The following is a 15,878-nucleotide window of genomic DNA, read 5'->3' on the forward strand; positions in this document are numbered from 1 at the left end:
TCAAATAGTCTGTATCCTATGTTAGACTGCTGTCATTTTGACTCTTTTACGAGTAGGTAGTGCAGCTCAAGTGTACAAATTGAATTGCTTTTGTTATAGCTCCAGTGCTACAAGCTACTCTATATTCTCCAATGCTAGCTTATTGCTGTCACTTTGATATGTATATCTTACCTTTTCACTTTTCAGGTGTTTTATCTGAGCTGCACCTCGCATGCCTGGAGATTCATAGGTGAAGGTGGCATCGCAGTACGGTTTGTGGTGAGCCAAACCAATGCACACATATATAGGACTCGGCATTAAATACACTATCTAGTAAAAGACTCAGACGTTTAACTGCGATCTTCCACCTCTCCTCCTTCTCCGCCTCGCGTCACTTCACATCAATGGTTTTTTCCCTGCCTTTATTTTGTCCCTTCCTAACGATAAATCACATACAATAACTCGCCAATCCATTTGCCTGCACATAACGGTAGTTTTAGTATGATGGCCGTGGTCTAAATTTGTTCTGTGTGATGTAACATCCGAACTGACTGTTGTTCTGCCAAAAAAGACAACAGCTGATTATTAATCACCATAAAAAAAAAAAAAAATGGGTATCATATAAATGTGATCTGTAATCATATAATATTATTCCTATTTATATGATAAATAGAATGAGCTATGATGTCACCCAATTTGTCAAAACTCTATCATCAAACTACTTCATCCACTAAGGAAGCCATAAAGATAACTTATTTTGCCATGGTTTTCTAAAAAAAATAGGAGGAGAAAAATCTTTTGGATGGAGAATTGTGGCATATCTCTTCCAATGCATGGTAGAAGTTAAATCAAAACTTAACATTATTCATGTGATGACCTAAAACCATCAGAAAAGCCTTGCAGCGCTGTTCATTAACTTTAGTTGTGGAAACCATTAAGAACACAATGGTGACCTAAAACTCATCACCATAACCCCCACCTCTAAAACTAAGATAACAGTGAAACGGTGCGGCGGAGGTGGCAAATGAATCCAAAAGCCAGAGTGGGGGCCTGGTCCATGGCCCAAGACAATGGGTCCAATTGGCAGCCTCCAACACACACAGTGTGATACCCCTCTCATTTCCCTTGTTCACGGGATTTGAAAGAAAAATAATGGAACGGGTAGAGAGGGTACACAATGCCACGCTGTATTGCATGTGAGGCCGTTGTGGCTCCATCCCTTCCAACCCCCCTCTGTCTCTCTCTTTCACACACACACACACACACACACACACACACACACACACAGAGAGAGGAGGTGTAGAGAGAGAGTAGAGGGAGTGTGAGACAAGGCTTTTTTTTCCCCTCCTCTCTCTGTTTCTCTCATTATCACCAACAAAGAGACCAATGCCCAACTGGCAGTTTTAATTTCATCTGCGCCGAGGAAAGCCAGGAGGTGGGGAGGATGGCATGAGCATAGGACAAAACGGGTCTGGGATTTGGGTGGATTCCATTCGTTTTTTTCTGGCCCAACTTCTCTCTCTCCCCCCCCCCCCCCCTTCTTCTACTACCATCCTCTCCCCCATCTTTTGTACCGCTGCAAGTGTAGTGTGTTGGAGAGCATTACAAGCGCGCGCGCAGAGGGAAAGGAGGGGGAAAAAATAGAAAGTGAGAGAGAAGAGTGTCTCCAAAGTCCCGTTACTCCCCATTGATCAAATGATGCTGGGGGTGGAGGAAGAGGAGAGTTCGGAGTGCAGCAGTGGATGCCAGTCTGGGTGGACCATGTACTTGGACCAGTCCTATGAGCCCGCAACCTCTCTTCCCTTCCAAAAAGCTGGCTGTATTGAGCAAGAGGAGGAAATGGAAGAGGAGGAGGAGGAGGAGGACTTATCTATGGTCTCTGATGCATCTTCTGGGCCACCCCATTTCCGTGAGGAAGATTACAACTGCTACTGTTCTCACTCCAACACTTGCTACAATGGCAATGGTTGCCTGTTCTATGCCTCCACCCTTCCAACTGCCTCGGCTGCTGCATTGGCCGGGAATGGTGACAAGAGGAGGAGAGTGGAGAGTAAACAACAGAGGGAGTCTGCCTCTCTCTTGGATGACACTGCCAGCTCCCCTCTCTTCAGCTTCCCCGATGTATGTATGCTCTTTGCTATTTCTTCCTCTTCCCTTGGTCTCATGCTCTTCACATTTGGGTTGTTATCTCTTCAGACCAGCTTCAATGCCGCCACCAACAATGTGAAGGCTTCCGTGGAGAATGTTTTGGAGTTCTCTTGTGGCTTCTCTGCCACCCATTTTAAGGTAAGTTTCAGGCTCTTCTTGTTCTTCCCCCTCCTTTATTTTGCTAATCCTTTTTATTCTTTATTCGCTGGCTGATCATATTACAATGTCTTCAGGGAAAGTCTGCATTGCAGAAGCAAATGGGTTACCTGCATTCCTCTGCTCCTGTGAAGCCAACTCCTGCAAGACCAGTTATGTCGCTGTTTTCTCTCATTCTTTAGGTTTTCTTTCCAGGGAATAGAAGTTCTCAAGGCTTGACATCAGACGCCAGTGCTGAAAGATTCTTGTTTTCTTTATTATTTTTTTAAAAAAAACTCACACGCTTTTTTTAAAATTTTTCGATGTCAATAGGTCTGCAGGGATGAAAGTGAGAAGAAGATTTGGTGACAAGTTTCATTCTCCTTGTTCTGAAGGGAAATAGATGGAAGAATATGTACAGATCTCCAAGAGATCTTTCTTTGGCCTTCTTTTATTTATTTTTCCTTTGTCCCTGCTATTTTGCTTTTTTCCTGTCAATGCAGTGGGAAACAACCTGAGCAAAAGGGAGGAGAAAATAAAGATTGCCTTTGTTTTGTTTTCATTGAATCCTTTGTCATGAAATGGGGTAACAAAATGGAGCTTGTGGGTTCTGTTCAGTTTTCTGTCCATATTAGACCTCTGGTCTTGGAAGGCGCCACTATGCTTTTAGTTCTCTCCTCTCTCAACCCCATTATGAAAACACCAAATAAAAAAATGCATTCGTATTGGAGAGACCCCATGGATGACTCACTCTCATATCAGTCCACCACTCATAGTCAGCTTGATGTCTGCTTCTAGTTCAAACTTTATTCTACTTTCAACCCCCAACCCCCACCAAAAAAAAAACTTCATTCTACAAAACAGCCATCTGATCAAGTCAAATATAAACAAAAGACTTCTCAATGAGCTGCTAACTAGCTATAGTTCGTTATGTGATATGACAATTATTTGGAGGAAAACAAACTGGTATGGTGGTGGATGTGAAGAGGGCTAGCAGAAGCTGTGAAACTAAGCAGAGACCTCCAATGGATGGTCACTGTCAAACACAGGGTGGACTCCCTGCTGATGTGCAAGGTCTAGAGCACATCTCATGGATGTCAGTGAGCGAATTTAAGTCACTCACTGGAAAGATCAAGCTGGAATTTTTCTACTATTGGGGATGCCAGCAATATTGGATCAAAAAGAGGTATATATGTAGGTCAAGTTCACCCATCACGAACCTGAAGCACCAGCTAAGGACTGGTGAAAGGGTACCATGGTCAGCTTGTTTTAGCTCTAGTGCATTGCAAATTCCTTGTAGGTTCCTTCAGAACCATCAGAACACCTGAGACTCTTGCGTGTGTTGGTTTTTTTTTTTTTTTTGGTAAAAAAAAAGAAAGGGCATCACTTTATTTTTTACATTTGATCTTTACTTCATAGAGAGAGAGAGAGAGAGGAGGCACCGGTCTTATCCAAGTACTAGAAAAGACCTGTGTCTGTGAGTTTGAGGACAGAGCTCCAAGGTGCTGCACTTTAATTAGTCTAGTTAAAAATATAGGCTTAGTTGGTTGTTTGAAGGAAAAAAGATGCGCCATGGAGTCACAAGAGAAGCAATATATATATAGAATAACCCAACGACTTGAATCCTGAGACCCCCTGTATCCAGATCATGATGCCAATTTAATATGCTTTATGATCTCTCATCTCATTGGAATCCAATAATCCACATGTTTCCTTTTTCTATAGTTTTGCTACTCCGAGGCTGTCTCCTTTGAGACTGTTCTTGGGTCATGTGTCGAGCAAATATTAATTCAAAGCACTTTCCAGTCAATCTCTTGTCTGCTGCATTGCTCTGCCCTTGAAACAGATAATTAAAGAAGAGCATTTGGGGGTTTTGGAATGTTCAACCTTCGCTCCTCTAAGTCCTCTTGTTCCTGCTCTCCAGCCATTCATGCAATGCCTTCACAAATTCTCATATTGTATATATATATATATATATATATATATATAGAAGCTGGCAAGATGGCATTAAACAAATAATAATGAAGTCATTCGCTGCAATCCATAATGTTGGATGAGAATCTGGGAGGTGCGGAATCACATCTTCTTGCTTCCAATCGCCCCAACCCCACTTTAAGTCTCTGTAGAAAGATAAAGATGCTTCTTTTGATAGGGAAGCATTCCTGTCATGTTATTTTATTTCCCTTGCTTCCATGTGTCCTTGACTTTGGTGTGCTTCCACGCCTCAAGCGCTGGTCTCCTAAGCGAATCTAGAGATGGGCCTTGAGGCAGGCCCTCGTCCTCCATTGACCGAGATCTATGGATGTTTTGGAACCTGCCGCTGCTTTGCATGTGCACCCAACCAGCACAAGCCCACATGCTTGCACGTGCACTTGCACGCATGCACACGATCACATGCGCACACGTGCACGTGTGCCGTCCAGCGATCCAGCACGGGTTTCGTCTCGGACATAGGCCATAGGCTCACAGGCCCGTAGGCACTTGAACCAATGCTCGTCTCTTGAAACCAAGAGACAGCCATGAGCTCAGCTCTCGACCAGTACCGGAACCATGTGGATATCCACAAGCCTGACCTAGTCTAAGCTTTGGCACTGACAAATCCCTAGGTAGCACATGCTCTTCAGCACATTCCTTGGGTTATATTAGTACTGATTCCTGATGGATTGCAGCTTTGAAGATTTTCGGTGCCAATCCAGGGTGTCAAATGTCATCACTCTTTTGTTTCTTCATTTGTTTTTTGTTTTTCTTTTTTCTTTTTTTTTGAGGAAAAGACGAATCAAATCTTTGGCATGCTTCCCTATATTAATCTCCGCACTCCCTAGTTGGAGGAACAAACAATTCAGGGTCGGCATGGATGATTGAGTTGAAAATTTTGTTGAATTCATAAATCGAGCCAGCACAACCTGCAAAATCATCAATATCCAAATCTTTTTTTTTCTTTTTATGGAATTCAGACCGGCCCACTCCAAAGTTATTCCTAAGTACTTATAAATATATATGATTTTGCTAGTGATGGTGGCCAATTTACGAATTCAATAAAATTTTCAGCCCAATTATCCAACAAGAGACTCAAATATGTTCAAATATAGAAGTACCTTCGGGTGCTGAGGCCATTCTAATATCAATTAACCACCACAAACAAAGATTATACAGTCTGTTCTGGAATGCAACGGGGCCGAAAGAGAATGAAAGCTTCTGCTTTAAGGCGCGAATCTGGTGATGGCCAAAAACTCGGGGTTCCCTGGATTGAGGAAAGCTTCAGAATGTTGGTTCCTAGAAATCCACGTCATGTTTTCGTACCATGACACCTGCAAGTACTTGTTCTTTCGCTCACCAAGTGTTCATGCCTTTCATCAATGCAAGGTCCATACAGAGGAGCCGGCCAAGAATACAGAATCATCCTGTCAAGGAAAAAACCTTGAATCAAAGAGCTCCATTGCGATAAGAAAAATGCGTGAACCAATATAGAAGAAAACCAACTAGTCTGTCAAAGATTTAAAGTATTAAACAGAACACATCCCTCTACATAGGAAATCTTGTTTTTGACTTGATCCAAGATTCCACACAACTATAGTACATAAATTAAGCAAGAGCAGAATACTTCGATTGTGTGGTTTCATTTTCATCTGCCTCCCTCAGCACTTCATTGAACATATACTGGCTCTGGTACTCCATTAAATACTGTGCCGATCTTTTCACATCAAGAAACAGCTGATACACCCTACTTATATCCCCCATCTCCACAATCTTACCCTTTCTCTTCTGGCAAGCAAGAGCAGCTGCAGTGATCAAGTTGATCGCATACCTCAAAGAGGTCTCCGCTCCTATTTTTGTTAGCAGAACCTTTGCATCCATTGACATTTCTACGTCTTCCTCTTCACATCTGATGTCAAGAATCTTCCGGATCTCCTCCTCAGTGTATGGTTGAGTAGATATTATCAGCAGGCGGTCGAGGAAATCGGCTGGGATTCCATGAGGAGACCTGTAGTTTGTGCCTCGGATAGTTGTGATCCCTCGGTTTGTGGCAATAACCAGGATGGGGGCCATGTCATTCTCCAATGCGCGATTTAGGAACGAGAAGCATTCAATGTCAAGCATGTGGACCTCATCAATGAACAGGACACCCGGGACTATCTCAGCTTTTCCTTCCTCTCTCCACTCTGCCACTTTTGTATCTATCCGCTCTCTGACTTCACCACGAATTTCACCAGTGTCACCGGTAAAGAGTGCTAAAAAGCCTTGAGTTCTGGATATGGGAGTCAAAAACCAAACTAATTAATGGATTTGAAATTCAAATTTTTAAGAGATATAAAAATAGTATATACCACTATTTTGGTGTGTTTTTAATATGGTGAAAATGCTGGAAATTTTATTTATAAATAATGGTACCCAAGAAAATGAAAAGGAATGCAATGAAAAACAAAACAACAAAAAGAATTCCTGCACTCCCTGCATGAAAAGAGGGAATAATTGCCAATACATGTATGATCCAAGCAATATCGATTATTCACTCAATAAATCTCAGTGTCCGTTAATTTGGAAGGTAATATCTTGCACGGAACAGAGCAGATACAATCAAGAAAGAATGACTGTTTTCTTAGGAGACTTAGCTTAACTCATATGTTCTCATAAATTCTAAGTTAAAGTTAGACCAGATGTAATGGCTGCAACAATACAAGGACACACACCCAATATATGGCCCTCAGTTATAAGGAAAGAAAATTATGGCATAACAAGCAAAGGGACAATTTACACGCTGTACAAGCAGAAAGGACAACACCTCAACATCCAAACAGTCCAGCAGATCAAAGACCGAGAATAAACTCGATACATGATGTAGTATGTGTTTCCTTGAAATAATTAGCAGCTTGATCAATAGACCAAATAACAAGTTCAGTCTGAAAGAATCATACAAAATAATTGGAGTAAAAGAATATGCATGGGCATTATCCCTCCGTTTCAAATCTGATTGCTCACATAATCCATCTTTCTTCCTTCATGCAAATGATACATGTTACATAACCCTTTATTACTATTCATCGAATGATATTTTTCCCCTTCATCATGTGGATCCAATATATCCAAGCCCTCACAAAGAAGAAAAAGGCTTGCTTCCTAGCTCTGCTCTTTACGCCATGTCTATTTGTTTCATTCTTGTTTTGAAAAGCCTCCCTTTTCAGTTCTTAAAAAGTTTATTTTTACATTAACAGAGTGGCAAACCCATCATACACCTACTTCCATGATTAGACCATCTGCCCATCAACCCACCCATTACAAGATGTCATTCGCTCTAACAAAATCTTGATTCCATTTTCCTCTGAGATCTTCTCTGACATGAGATCAGCCATACATGCACATGAATGCAAAGAAAGGAAAAAGTTTATATTAAACGAAAAAAATGCATAGACTAGCATGGCTAAATGCCAGCCAAACATCTCAACCCACCGAGAGGCTTGCGACCTTACCAAACCAAATGGTAGCAGAAATTTTAGCAATTCAATTGCATACGAGGGAGATATGTACATCACTTCCACCTACCTTTTTAACTCAAGTAAAACTACCGATTCCACAAAAAACAGAACTTTATCCTTGTAGGATTTGATTTTTGCCTTGCCCCTCCTATCGAGACACGCCAATCTGATTCAATCTTCAGTTCACAAGCATTGAGCAGCAATCATCGGCTCCCATATATATAAAATGCAAAGTTCTCCAAACCCCATTGCAACAAGGCAAACCTCAAAGGTTAAGCATCCTCATCCCAACAACCTTCTACAGTCCTTGCTACAGCCTAGAAAACACATCAGCAGATGTACTTTGTTGAGGCCACACCATGAAACCAGATCACCCTATCCCCAGTCAAAAACACATCATGCATAGCATTGACCATTTAATTCTCCTCCATTACAAAGACCTTAAATCCAAAGCCATCACCCAATGTCCCATAACGACAAAAAGCATCCCAGCCCCACATAATATCCCATAAAGAGGCCCACAGTACAAAGAGGGTTACTTAATTTTATCTAGGGTCTTAGCCTATAAATAGAGTTGTAAAGGGCCATTGGGAGGCATCCCAGAGTTATTCCAGAGTTGAGTTTTAGTCTTGTTCTCTTGTTAGAGAGTCGGCCGTAAGACTTGGGCGGTGATTGTGCCGATTTCAGTCCTTAGATCTTATGTTCTAGGACTTAGGCTAGTGGTAGATACATCAATCTCCGTTAAATTGGGCTAGGAAGGGAGCTCTTCAATTTCTTGCTGGATTTCTTTTGTTTCATCGTTCTTGCTATTTGTTCTTCAATTAACTGGAATAGAATCCAATTTGCTTTCATTGTTGATCTTTATATTGAATTATTCCACCGACGTTACCTGCAATCGGTCCATCATCAGCGATTTTTAAATGCGCACGCAAGAAGCACGAGGAAAGGGGCATGGTAAGAGCTTTGGACCGTGAGCCCCCATCACCCTACCCCACGCGGGCGCGCGTTTCCCCGCCCCACGCGATTCCGCGCACCGGGAAATCGTGCACGAGCACTTTCCCTGCGCTATTAAACGCCGCACGGGCGGTTCCCACGCCCGCACGCTTCCCCAGCCCGCGTGGGGCAGTGCGCCCGCGCCCACGCAGGCTTATTAATGCCACAATGTGGCATTTATCCCTTTCCCCGCCGGTGCGCTGTTCCGCACATTAGGGAACCGCGTCCGCGCACGGTTCCCCGCGCTGTGAAGCGCCACGCGAGCGTTTTCCCCGCCCGCACGTTTTCCCAACCCGCACGAGCTCATTAATGCCACTCTGTGGCATTTATCTCGCGCGTCCGTGCATGGACACCCACACACGGATGCGAAAACCGAAAGATAAAAAAAAACTTACCGATTCGGTACAAACCGAACCAACCCGGTAGGCGACCAGTACGCCTACCGGTACCGGTACGGCAGACCTTAATTATAACCATAGAACACAACTCTAATCTAGAAGGCAAGATCAGTGGAACTGTCCCGAACCGTCCGGTTTGAGGCATCCTGAGCCGTACCGGCGGCTTACCGTGACGGTTTCGGCAAAAAAACCGAAACGCCGTCACCGAAAAAAGAGGAGAAGGAAAGAAAAGAAAAGAGAGAGCGAGCAGGGAAGGGAGAGGGAGAGGGAGGGAGGTCGGCCGACGTGGCCGAGGCTATCGAAGGCCGGCACTGGTGGCCGGACCCCTGTTCAAACGAAATAGAAGGTCCGACCCCGGCCTCCGCCACCCACACCACCACCGACCTCCGACAGCCTCCCTCTCTCCCTCCCTCCTTCGCTCGCTCTCTCTTTTCCTCTCTCCCACGGTCTCCTATGTCAGTACAGGCCCAGCACAGCATGGCATGGCACGGTGCAAGTCCGTACAGACTCATGTCATTGGGCAACCAGTACAGTGCCCGTTATTGGCACAACAGACCCTACTGGAAAGTGTCCTTCAAACTTAAGTTCCCATTATGCAATATTGCATAGGCAACAACACAGACTAGATTCAAACATGTATCTAAATGCCGCATTAGCAAAAGAAAAATAAGGAGATACAGAGATGTGCAAAAAATAATTTTAGCTAAATATAAATATTCAATAATGTATAGAAGAAAACTATTAAAATACCTCATTATAAGGGTCTCCCAAAATACATGTTTCTCATTTAAACTTCCTAATTAGCTTAAGGATTTTACAATTTTGAGATTTTGTAAAGTTATTTTAATACCTACATATTGACCAATCCCTAAAAAGACCAAAAGTTTACTTTCGACATTGTTATGGGGAGCTCATTGTTGGAATCTAACTTTCTTCCAATTTATAATAGTTGTAGTTGAAAATGTTTGATATGTATCCAAGTATATGACATGTATCTGGTTCAAATACAGATAACATAGATTCTAGAAGTTGAATCAAAGTGTCCGAGCAACCCAGCCATCGTCATCAATGTGAGATTTTTTTTTCCTTATTTTGACTTGATTGCTATCTAATAATGTAGCAGCATCATCACTAGCTCACACATTTGGATCAGCATCATAGATGCAATGTTCAAAGCCCAACTTCTTTGTGAAGTTCATTAGGATTGTGCTAGTAACACCATGACCACCTCCAATAGCTTCATCATCATCCATAGAACACAGTTAATTCACAAATACCGATATTATATTTGTAGTTACCAATTTAAACAAGGTGTTTGCACAAAAACCTAGTCTATTTGCATATTGCCAAAACAGGTCACTTTTTTTTATTTTTGCAGAATTTGTCCATCTAAAACTTTACTAGACCCTAATGGCCCCATACACAAAGGAACGCACACATTTAGCTCAATGATGCAAAGATACTGCTAATGGGTGCACAGATTAATACAAGCTAATGCACATGTAAAATTGTTATTAGCATAGTCATAACAGTAGGCAGATAATGGTCTGGCAAAGCCAAAAATGAACTTTTCTATTAAAGGAAGTATTGAGTGACTCCTTTTGCTCATATAAAGATGAATTGGCTTCCCATTTAAAATTTCTCCTTTCCAAAACTTGTGTAATAATTCTTAAATTCTATGATATATATATGAAATAATACACATTCTGTCATGTTCTTGAGAACGGCGTCCTAGAAAGATGGGACTTCCTAGTTTAAGAATACTTAAATAGGATTTTCTGCCAAATTTTATGTAAAAATAAGAATGTAAAAACATACATTTGTGGTACCCCATTTATGAATTTAACATGTGTACAAATACATAGATCTAAACATAATAGATTATTGGCAGCTGAATTTGAGGATCCACAATGTTGATCATGAACTACAACATTGAAAATATCCAAAACCCAAAAAGTATGCGTCTTTAAGAACATTTACCCACGCATCATTGGTCAGAAAACATATGATATCAATAATTCTATCATGTTAAAATGGATAACAGTGCATACAGATTTTGGTTACACAAAAGATTATGAGCATATTAAGACATGCCTGAGCCAAAATTCAATAAAAACAAATGATTTATTATTTCTGGGTATTTTTTCCTTAATGTTGCATATCAACAAAGGATACTCTGTTCAAAATATTCATCATTGATTTTGCACTGGAAGAGACTAGTGTTCCTCGTTCTCACATGTATTGGATTCTGTATGCAAGCGCATGCACATATTTCCGAGTTCTTGCCACATATCCTCTAAACAAGGTTGTATTAATATCTGAAAGCATCCATATCCAAAACTATCCTAATGCATCCAATACACACACTCTCAATTCTCTTAAAGAGAACAAGACATGAATTGTTATGTTTGTCCTATGCTAGATGTAACTAGATTGTTCAATCATCCCATCTTACAGCAAGCATCCTGCGTAAAAAAGTGCAGAAGACTGGAAGTATTAGTCTTATTGTTCATGGACATGACATCTTCAATCTAAAGTAACTATCAAGTTGCACACTTCATAGAAGGGCATTCACCATTTAATCATTTCTTTCACGATAATCTTTCCCAAACCAATGGTCTCACCTCTTCATGATCCTCACTTCAAAGTTTTATTCACTTCTAGTTTTGCCAATTTACTCCTCATCTGCTGACAGTGTTTTTAGAAGAATATAAAAGAAATAAGCAAGCTATGTCAAATCTACTCAAAGAAATACTCCAATGGGGTAGATTCAATTACATCAAGAGTTAGCGTAAACAAAATTAGTCAATGGAAATCATATCATATTGTATATTGTATTACAAGCAAATACCCAATACACCCATATATAACATACCAATTTTCTCAACTTGAAAATACCATACAGACTGACATCTTTAACATTAGCAGTAAAAAGAAATAACTTGGACAAGAAAAATGATGGTCAACCAGGGTAGCACTTCTAATTCCAAAATGTGCAAATTAGGAAATAGTTCTTTATAAATTATTATAAAAGTTACTTTCATTTCTGGATTTAGCAAAATGTTTTTAAAAAAAACAGAATGGAAAATGCCTTTGGTGTATAATTTTCCAACATTAAATGCTACAATATAATTATACCAAGTGACTCCATCTAATCAGTATGAAGGTTCATACTCTTTGTTGTTTATTATAGGCATTTGAGATTAATATATTTTAGAAAATGTAATTTGGCTAGATGTCAATTAGTTGAGATTATCGCAATGTAACTTTCACCATATAAAATTCAAATGTTAGATTTAGATGGCATCATAAAGATTATTTATTTTTATCAAAGTTTCTTCTCGCAAGTTCATTAGGAGATACAACATCTGAATTATTCCTCATGATAATAGCCCTAAATGCTCTCCTTGAGATGATCGGAGAAGAAACTACTACAAAATCTAACATTAGTTGCTTAAACTGTTGAACCCATGACTTAGAACAAGAGAGTAAATGGTCTAACAAAATATACCAGATTTGAAGATGCTTCGGGCTGATCTGATATCTTGCTGGAATTTCTTTCTAAAACCAGAATTTGTGACAACTGGACTAGCAAGGTAATTACTCTATAGGAAATGGGTAACTATTAGCTATCATAAGATTAGGGATCTAGGGGTATAAATAGGTTTTGAGGCCCAACCTTGACAACACAAAAAAAAAAAAAAATTACAGATTGGTGGGATTTATTGCAGCAATCAACTTTTTAGATTTTTCTAGATCTGATGATTGCTATTGATTTAACTTGCTAAAAAGAACATAAGAAAAGCTAAAGAAAACATATTGAAAAAAATTTAAGAATAAGGCTATGGAGAGCTGTATATCAGCTTAATTATAAACTGAGCTCAATTCCAGCTTAATTTTGAACAGTATCGATACCCAACTTGATCAGCTTAATTATAAACTGATCTGAAGGATGAGAGCTGTATATCAATGCAGACGAATAATAACAGAACCAAAATTCTTTGAAATTGTATGGATTAAATAGACTTGAATCCATTATGATGTTTTATTTCATGTCAACACATGGTTAATTATCAATCTCAATGATATCCAGCAAAAACAGTAATTCATATCCAAGTAGATTTAGTGGTATACATTTTTACAAGAATCAAAGAAGTATTTCAATGACTCCATAACATCTACTCATTGTCATAGAGCTAGCTAAAATGGTTCAAAGATGAAAGAATAATTTTCTCAATTTATCTTTTTTGTACATTTAATATATACTTTCTCAAGGTTGTAGATTTGATGCATGTCTATCCATAAAATGAACTGGCATGATATGCAATACTTAACGCCTAGTAGTCACGTATGTGTCAAATCTAAGTTAAACCTTACTTTATCAACCAAAAGAATACATAACCATATTTCTTGCAAGTTTCCAAGCATACATCAATTTTGCATCAACAACAGCAACAGCCACCTTGATATTCCCAATTAATTCTGATGGTACCAATGAAAACTATCAAAGGTAAAAGCTAAAGCACCTAACCATAAAATATTTTACAACTATCCCATTTATCCCCTTCTCTACATGTATATCCTACTGCATATATCAACTGTACCATGTAAGCACCAATGCTTGTCAGAAAATTTAAAGAATTGATATGAAGCATATGTTCCATGAAATTATATTACTTGGTGCCACCTTGGCACAGACTGTCAAAATATTCATCTAATAGGTGTACCCCTCAAAGCTGATGGCACCAAATGGAGGATCTAATAAAAAAACCAGAATTCTTCAACGCTGGTATATGTAATCAGCTTCATCAAAACACTCATACTGATTCTTTTCATACCCATATAATTCTTCCCTATTTGTTTTTGTGTTTCCTACCATTATAGTGTATTTTTTTTCCTCAATTTGCACTCATGTCTTTCAGTCAGCCTACCTCCATATATTTTAGTTTAAGAACACACCAGCTGAACCTTAAAGGCTGAGTTGCAGCCGACTTAATTTAATTCAACAGCCCGAGAATTCCAGATATGAGTGGCACTGAAGCGCCAAAAACCTAAGACTTCTCTTTGGAATAAAAGCAAACATATCATGTACAATACAACTCCAGACAAGAAAAAATTAGAATTCCCAAACCCCAAAACTAAAATAATGTACACCATCTCAACACAGCGCATTTGTAAAAAGAAAAAAGAATAAAAAAAAGAAATTTTGAGAGAAAGAGAGCACACCAAACCTGCTGTTGATGACATCGATCTCGTGAAGGGTGACGCAGTGCACGACCTCCTTTCTCTTCTGCAGCTCCCCCTCAGGGCACCTCACAAACTTCGTATGGGGTCCGATGGCATCGTAGTCCCTGGATCGTCCGATGGACCGCCCCAGCTTCGTGACCTTCCCGGACGCCTTATCCAATGTGATCACATCCCCGCTCTGCACCTTCTCCTTCATCAGTGCCTCGATCATCTTCGCGCCCAAATCGTACACCGTCTCCATGTCGGAGGTCTTGAGTGTAAGCTTCCCGGTCTTGGAGGCCGACGAGGACTGGCCCGAGCCGCTTGCACCGCCTCCAGCGGCAGCGGGGCGGTCGATGGTGAGCTCGACGACCTCGCCCTCGATGATCTCGGCCTCCTCCTTGATGCGGACGCCGATGGAGCGGCGGAAGGCCTGGGTGAGGGCCTCGGTCTTGGACATCTCGAGGGAGAAGAGCTCGGAGCCGGAGACGGTGGCAAAGGGGGTCTCCTGGCCGAGGGACTTGGCGAGGCCCATGGCGATGGCGGTTTTCCCAGTGCCGGGCTGGCCGGCGAGGAGGATGGCGCGGCCGGCGATCTTGCCGTCGCGGATGAGCTGGAGGATGAGCCCAGCGGCCTTGCGGGCGGACTGCTGGCCGACCATGCCCTCGGAGACAGCGCGCGCCTCCAGGGCGGAGTCGAGGCCCAGGCCACGGATGTGGGAGTGGGCACCGATGCGCTCGATCCGGGTGAGGTCGCGACTCTCCGAGAGCCCCTTGAGCTCCGCCATGGCAGCGGACAGGGAGAAGAGAGCGAAGCGAGAGGAAGGGAAGAAAGAACAATAACAGCGGAAGGAACCGAGCAAGCGAGCGAGGGTTTTAATAGGGGTTAGGCGGCAAGAGACCGATAATACTACAAGTATTTGCCACGTGCTAGCGGAGAGTTGAGCGAAGATAAAATGAAAAAGAAAACCTCCTTTAAAAATAATCAAATAAAAATTAACTATATTAAATAAATTAATAATCATTAGTTTTATATAATATATTTTAATATTTTCTTTATTTTATGCATTTTGCTTTTTTTTTTAATTTCTTTCGCTTTTCACAAACTTACTGCCATTTGTTTTTTTTATTTTTATTTTTATTTTTATTCTCTGGGGCATGACTTACTCCTTTGTTTTTATTATACTAAAGTCTCGATGTGTATTAAAATCTTAAAGTCCATCATTAAATCTCATTTTTGAGATCACAGCCATTAAGTTTGCATCTTGCATGCTTCAATGCATTGCACATGCTCCATACTAATTATAATTATTTACAGATAATTATTTCAATGCATGGCACTAGATAAAAGAGGAAAAACTAATCTCAACAAATAGGGCCAAAAAAAAAAGATCAAAAATACTCTCCTTGATGCCAACTTTGCATAGAGGTTTAATCTTCGAAGTACCAACAGTTTGCCTATTGGACATATTTTGTTGTCTTTTTGCATAAACATTTAGGCTATCAGGGCAAACAACTTCAAAACCTAT

General features: G+C 40.7%; 2 protein-coding genes across 4 annotated transcripts; one reads left to right on the forward strand and one right to left on the reverse strand.

The window, feature by feature from the left end:
- Positions 1–1,413: 1,413 nt before the first annotated feature.
- Positions 1,414–2,824, forward strand: LOC120103852 (protein SOB FIVE-LIKE 5-like). 2 transcript variants are annotated; one of them, XM_039117108.3, is made up of 4 exons: positions 1,414–2,100; positions 2,176–2,265; positions 2,361–2,435; positions 2,596–2,824. In XM_039117108.3, the coding sequence occupies exons 1-4, from the start codon at positions 1,675–1,677 to the stop codon at positions 2,629–2,631; spliced, it is 627 nt and encodes a 208-aa protein (XP_038973036.2). In that variant the 5' UTR covers positions 1,414–1,674; the 3' UTR covers positions 2,632–2,824. The 2 variants fall into 2 exon arrangements, with proteins under 2 accessions (XP_038973036.2, XP_038973035.2); XM_039117107.2 differs by having other exon boundaries at positions 1,553–2,265.
- Positions 2,825–5,275: 2,451 nt separating this feature from the next.
- Positions 5,276–15,219, reverse strand: LOC103711339 (uncharacterized). 2 transcript variants are annotated; one of them, XM_039117105.2, is made up of 3 exons: positions 14,356–15,218; positions 5,864–6,508; positions 5,276–5,663 (listed from the first exon to the last, which is right to left on the reverse strand). In XM_039117105.2, exons 1-3 carry the CDS (start codon positions 15,135–15,137, stop codon positions 5,549–5,551), a joined length of 1,542 nt encoding a protein of 513 aa, XP_038973033.1. In that variant the 5' UTR covers positions 15,138–15,218; the 3' UTR covers positions 5,276–5,548. The 2 variants fall into 2 exon arrangements, with proteins under 2 accessions (XP_038973033.1, XP_038973034.1); XM_039117106.2 differs by having other exon boundaries at positions 5,347–5,663; positions 6,068–6,508; positions 14,356–15,219.
- Between the last annotated feature and the right edge of the window lie 659 nt (positions 15,220–15,878).

This window comes from Phoenix dactylifera, chromosome 7 (genome assembly GCF_051530095.1).
Source record: "Phoenix dactylifera cultivar Ajwa chromosome 7, Ajwa_hap1_PhDact_Kaust_v1.1, whole genome shotgun sequence".
In the NCBI taxonomy this organism is placed as follows: Eukaryota; Viridiplantae; Streptophyta; class Magnoliopsida; order Arecales; family Arecaceae; genus Phoenix; species Phoenix dactylifera.